The sequence below is a fragment of the Paramisgurnus dabryanus genome, chromosome 9, assembly GCF_030506205.2.
Source record: "Paramisgurnus dabryanus chromosome 9, PD_genome_1.1, whole genome shotgun sequence".
NCBI classification, from domain to species: domain Eukaryota; kingdom Metazoa; phylum Chordata; class Actinopteri; order Cypriniformes; family Cobitidae; genus Paramisgurnus; species Paramisgurnus dabryanus.
In genome coordinates, this window is record NC_133345.1 from 33,569,960 (window position 1) to 33,576,152 (window position 6,193).

Below are 6,193 nucleotides of genomic sequence, written 5' to 3' on the forward strand. Positions count from 1 at the left end.
GTTGTGTGCATGTGTTTATACGAGAGGCTGTATGTGTCTGTATGTGTCTTTGAAAACCCAGCTAAAGTCATTTTTGTGATTTACTGTGATTTACTCTACATCATCCGAATTTCACAGACATGGTCACATATTCAGACATTCAGACAAATGACCTCTGACCTTCCATTGTGGACCAACACGAATATGAATGGTTGTCTTGCGGTCCCACAAAACAGTCAAGTCCTGAGCGGGGAAATGGATGACTGTGTAGTATCCTGCACCCCACAGCTGAAACTCAAACCCTCTTCCAACCACAGTAGATGAACTCTAGAGTCAAAACACAAAGCCAATGACGCACAAACAACACACAGACTACAAGATCCTGAAGATGAGATGAAGAATAGACGGATGCTCTCAAAAGTAAATGTCTCTCTGTAGCACCTGTGCTGTATACAGGTTTGTGTTATTTAGTTGATGTGTGTTGTTCAGTAGACTCACAGGTTTACCAGAGTTATCACTGAAGTAGATTTTGGTGAGTCCAACATAGATGAGCAGGTACTTCATACAAACAATCCCACTTTCATAGCAATCCTTATTCTGGGCCATGATGGAGATCTCCGTCTCACCAACACTCTACATGCAGACACAGAATCAATACAACAATACTATGGTATGATATCAATACAAATCATTTCATTATACAGTATTATGTTAATAACAAACTGAGATGCACCACAGTATCTTTAACAAAAAAATCGCATTTTAATAATCAATGCAGTTTGAGCTCTATAGACATCATGCTGTACATAATAGGGATGTTCATATTGACGAAGGTAAGAATTTATGACCGATTGTGCTTAAAATAGTCCCCTTGGTAACTTTCAATAGCAGGGGACTATTTTCGGGCACTGTGTAATATCATTGCGTCTCCTGCAGCCATGGTACGACAGAAAAGTCTTTGATTATTACGCCAGAATGAGAGTATAGTCCTAGACATATCTGCTTAGAAAATCACAATTTATTTTTCCGTCGGTCTTAGTACATGATGTAACTACAGAAGAGTGAAGTTTTAAATAGGAAAAATATCGAAACTCTTTGGTTATTTTTTAGGGCGATGCTAATGGTCTAATCAGATTCAATGGATTGTGCTAAGCTATGCTAAAAGTGCTAGTGCCAGACACGGAGATCAGCTGAATGGATTTCTAAAACGGTAAGAATCAAATGTTTAACTCTAGGGGAGCTGGAAAATGAGCATATTTTCAAAAAAAGTGGAGTGTCCCTTTAAAAGGTTATGATATTTGGGAGATGGTTAATTGTCTAATTAATTGTGACAATTATGACGATTAATTGCCTATTTTAGGATTTGGACGATTATGACAATAAATTGTCTGTTTTATTGAAGGTGACATTGAAGAAAAAAATCTTAAGTTTAGTTTCATATGCTCACGCAAACCTTCATGAGCAGAATTTTTTTTAAGTTTAGTTTTGCGTGCTCACGTGAAGCTATCACGCACACATGAAAGTGGAAGTTTCACGTGCTCACGCAATAGTTTCAGGTGAGCACGTAAAAGTTTCACGTGAGCATGTGATAGTTTCACGTGTGCACACGAAACGAAACTTTATTAAATTTTTGCTCCATGTCCCCTTAGGGGCTCCGACATTAAATTTTTTTGTTTGTTCATAAAATAATTTTTACACATTGTTGTGATTATTTAAATTAAATATTTTGCAAGGTTTCCCTAGCAGTAAATATTAATACACATAAAACACATTTAAAAGTAATTATTTTATGAACATATTTATAAAAAACTGAAAATTCTTGATAAGAAATAAACACAATAAAGTGTCTGAAAAATAAAAAGCAATCAAATAAATACCAGAACAGGCCTTAAATAGTAGCCGATCCTAGGTCATATTAGTATTGGACCACATGTCTGTAGTGGCTGCAAAAAATAAATTCCTTTCAGATCCTTAAGAATATCATCCTTCACTTCCCTAAATTTGGAATTGCTGTTTTGGAAATGTATGTTTTTCCTGGCAGTTCATACTGCTTAAAGTTTTACATTTCTTAAAATGCTGTTTTTCCACTGTATTGAATGGCTATGCAATGTTTCACTGTCAGTTAAGGAGCACCATCTGATACTGTCTCATGTATACAGGCGTTGCAGCTCCCCCTTGTGTTTTTTAGAGAGATGTGCAATCATTGTGGTGATCTGAAATCATCGCAATGAAACGATTATTTAATCATTTTAACAGCCCTAGTGCCTTGATTGGATAGTGCAGATTAAGGGGTGGTATTATCCCCTTCTGACATCACAAAGGTAGCCAAATTTCAATTACCTAATATTTCACATGCTTGCAGAGAAAGGTTTACCAAAACTTTACAGTTACTGGGTTGATCTTTTTCTCTTTTTCAAGGTTGATAGAAGGACTGGGGACCCAATTATAGCACTTAAACATGGAAAGAGTCAGATTTTCATGAAATGTCTCCTTTAATATAACAATCTTATCAGTTAACTGTTTATGTTTGGTTAACAAGCTGCGGTTGTCAGTCGGGAAAATTATCCGAAATGAACATCCCTACTACGTAACCAAACCTAGTGTGCTTTGTGTAGTGTGTGTGCGCTCGCATGTGTGTGACTAAAGGCATTTCTTTTAGTGCCGATTGGAAAGGTCTGTCCCCTGGGTGGATCATTGGGCTCCTAAGAGAATCACTGGCCTTTAGGAGACACCAAAGTCTATTCTTCTGTACCTTGAGCATGCACGCACACACATACACACACACACACACACATGCACGCACACACAAACACACACACATGCACGCACACACACTTTCTCAGTCATTAAGGGCAGAAACAGGTAACATTGCGTGGGCTGATAGGGAACAGATTGCTCTTTGTTATGTGCGGCTCTTTGCTATGTTCCTGTGCTGGGACTGACATTAACTCTGGCTCCATTACCACAGTCGTGGTCTAATTAAAACTCCCTTCTGATTTTCCCAAGATTACAGGCGGTGGAAGCAGATCTCTTTTCCTGCTACTTTATCCGGCCTCGATGAAGTCCTCATACTGTGAGGGTGCGCACAGACTCCTTTACTTACCATAAAAATCTTGGGCTTGTAGGTGTGACGTTGGTGAAACACACTCTTTGTCAAAATTAAGGCAGTAAGCGGCTTTGCGTTCGGTCATAAGATTCGCACACAAGGCTATTGGTCAACACGACTAATTTGGCAGCTTTACAAAAAGATACACTTAAACTCTTACACTTGAACTAAGTCTTTAACCAATAAACTACTGTGGCTATAGTACATATAATACCATCCATGGCTCTTGGTAGGGGTGAGTGGGGCACAAACTTACGCAGGGTTTAATTGTATCACGGCTACACTGCAAAAAATTATTTTCAAGAAAAAAATTCTTAGTATTTTTGTCTTGTTTTCAGTAAAAATATCTAACCATTCTTAAATTAAGATGCTTTTTCTTGATAAGCAAAACGACCCAAAAAATAAGTCTAGTTTTTAGACCAAAAATAAGTGATTTTGATTTTGTGCATAAAACAAGCAAAAAAAATCTGCCAATGGGGTAAGCACATTTTTCTTGAATTTTCCTTGAAATTAGTGTTTAAGAAAAATGTTAAAGATTTTTTTTGCTTACCCCATTAGCAGATTGTTTTTGCTTGTTTTATGTATTTTATATTTTTGGTCTAAAAACTAGACTTATTTTCTTGGGTTGTTTTGCTCATTAAGAAAAAGCATCTTAATTTAAGAATTTTTAGATATTTTTCCTGAAAACAAGACAAAAATACTCAGAAAATATTTTCTTGAAAATCATTTTTTGCAGTGCAGACTCCTGGGGTACCTTCACAAGGAAGACTTGGCAGTCGCTGACGTAATCATATTCCAGACCATCAAATGTATGATAATGACGGTCGCTGTATATGGTACACACTGCTGGACATGGTGAATATGTGCAATTAAAAAAGCCACGGTGACACACACTGGAAAGTAAAAGAGAAATTGCATGTCAACATCACACATTTTTTCCTCATAATCTTACCAAAACATCTGATCTGTAGGTTTAAGCTTGAAGGCTTTATTGGGAATGTATCCTAAAATATTTCAATATTAAATATCTTATATTTTCAAAGTATTTTCTTTAAATCATGTAGGATGATTTTATGTATAAGATAGTTAAATGCTTACTTATTTCTGGGTTTTGCCTACAAAAACATCATAGTCCCTCTATACAGACTCACCAGCGGTAACACGGTGTGTCCACCGATTCTCCGGGCAGGTACTCCAGACCGAGCCATGCACATGGGCAGTTTTCTGGGTAATAACAGTCTCCATTATGAACAACTTGCCTGCACGGTGTAAGATTGCATCCTTTAGTGTCAATAGACAAAAATATTTCTCAAAACATTTGTTGGAAATGTAAAGAAGAACGCAGATACCCTGCAGGACATCCACATCCTGGTACACACGGGGTCATGGGAGGGCAGGTCAGGTTCAGCATCAGGTTACGACAGGTACTTTCACAGGCCACGCCCACACCTGAGGGTCCCGATCCACTCTGACCCCTGCAGCTGTAATACACTTTACCATTGGGACAATCTCCTCTCTCAGGCTCTGAATGAAGATGAGATGGATGCACGATAATGGCAAAAATCATAATTGTTTAGACTACTGTATTTGCACTGAATTAAAAATGATATATTTGAACAATACAATGAATTGCAAGACTGCAAAGAAGAGTAAACGTTTGCAGACTTATATACTACAGAAGATTTAATTTTATTATTTTAATATAGGCAGTCGTGAACTAAAGTGGGAAGGTCTAAGACATTAAACTCCAGGGCTGAAAATGAGTCCCACTCCGGCCCTGAATATATGTGTCAGTATTTTCTGAAGTAAACTGTTGACGAAATCACATTTTCACCTTTTATTCTGTAAACAAATAACACACATAGTGATTTTTTTTTTATCTTATTTTACAATAAAATAAAATTACAAAATTTGAAAGGTACAGTAACATCCACTGTAAGAAATGTCAAATTTTTTGTAACTCAAAATTTCAAGAATCATTTGACAGCAATTTCAGTTTACATTTACAAAAGAATAAAAAACACCTGGAAATACTGCTTACAGTAACAGATTATGACACAAAGGTCAACACTTTTGCATGACATGTCTTGTATGATGAACTAATTCCTAAATGTTTTGACTTGTCAACAGAAATTAGTATAATGTATTTTGATGAAAAAGACAAAAGCAATTTAAAATGTAGCAAACATCAGACAACTGCACATAATCAACTGCATGATTGTATCAAAACATTTGCAATTTGTACAAAACAATGAACAATTTGCTTTTATGTTGTGCACAACTGACTTGATGATGTGGAGGTTGAACGAAGTGTTTTAAAATATATATTTCTGATCTGAGAAATGCTCCAAAGCGACTGAGAAAAACTGTAAACTAGCAAAAGTAGATAAGAGCACGCCTTACAGTAAGTGCACCTGTGCCATGCGCTTCCGACCATGGGCTTAGATGGTTAAAATAGGGCCCTGTGTGTTTGTGTATCTTTGGTTAAGATCTATCCAGCCTTTACTTTGTTCAAAGCTCTGAGGAATGTACGCTTGACCCTGCTAGATGTTCATCTAGAGGACACCGAGGTGAATGAGAATGAAGGGTTAAATAAAGTTTACTGTACCTCTCTCCTCAGGCACACACTCCATACGACCGTTTCTACAGAGACTGAGAAGAAATCACACATAGCAGTATATTACTATTAACAGTATATGAGCATTAGCAAGTAGTATATCACTCTTTTGGTGGGCTGGAATGTAAACTAAAACCCTTTGGCCGTAAAAAAAGGACAAGCCCTTCAATATGCAATAAAAGGTGAGAGAAGTGCAATGGTCAAACCATTTGCATATTAAAACAAAGTGCAGTTTTCTACACACACACTTACCATGGACCCGAGGAACTGAAAGAAACTTCTCCAGGCTGAAACACTGAACCCATGAAATAACAGTGACACTGGGAGCTGAAGAAACCAAAAGACATGTCATTGTATAGGATTGTAAATCTGTGCAATCTGGTTGTGCTGTTGTTTGGTGTATTTAGACGTACATTAACACACAGCGTTGTCGAGCGTGATCGTAGAGCGTTCCCTCCATACAGCTGCATCCTTCAGCACAGTCACCATCA

General features: G+C 37.2%; 1 protein-coding gene across 1 annotated transcript in view; it reads right to left on the reverse strand.

The window, feature by feature from the left end:
- otogl (otogelin-like) overlaps positions 1–6,193 on the reverse strand; it is a 60,657-nt gene that overhangs the window by 39,917 nt on the left and 14,547 nt on the right. The window contains exons 20-27 of the mRNA XM_073815802.1: positions 6,116–6,193; positions 5,955–6,029; positions 5,694–5,737; positions 4,435–4,609; positions 4,237–4,344; positions 3,840–3,978; positions 478–612; positions 160–306 (exon numbers count right to left, since the gene is read on the reverse strand). The exon at positions 6,116–6,193 is cut by the window's right edge and continues 88 nt beyond it. Coding sequence (XP_073671903.1) covers positions 160–306; positions 478–612; positions 3,840–3,978; positions 4,237–4,344; positions 4,435–4,609; positions 5,694–5,737; positions 5,955–6,029; positions 6,116–6,193 — 901 coding nt within the window. The remainder of the gene's footprint in view (positions 1–159; positions 307–477; positions 613–3,839; positions 3,979–4,236; positions 4,345–4,434; positions 4,610–5,693; positions 5,738–5,954; positions 6,030–6,115) is intronic.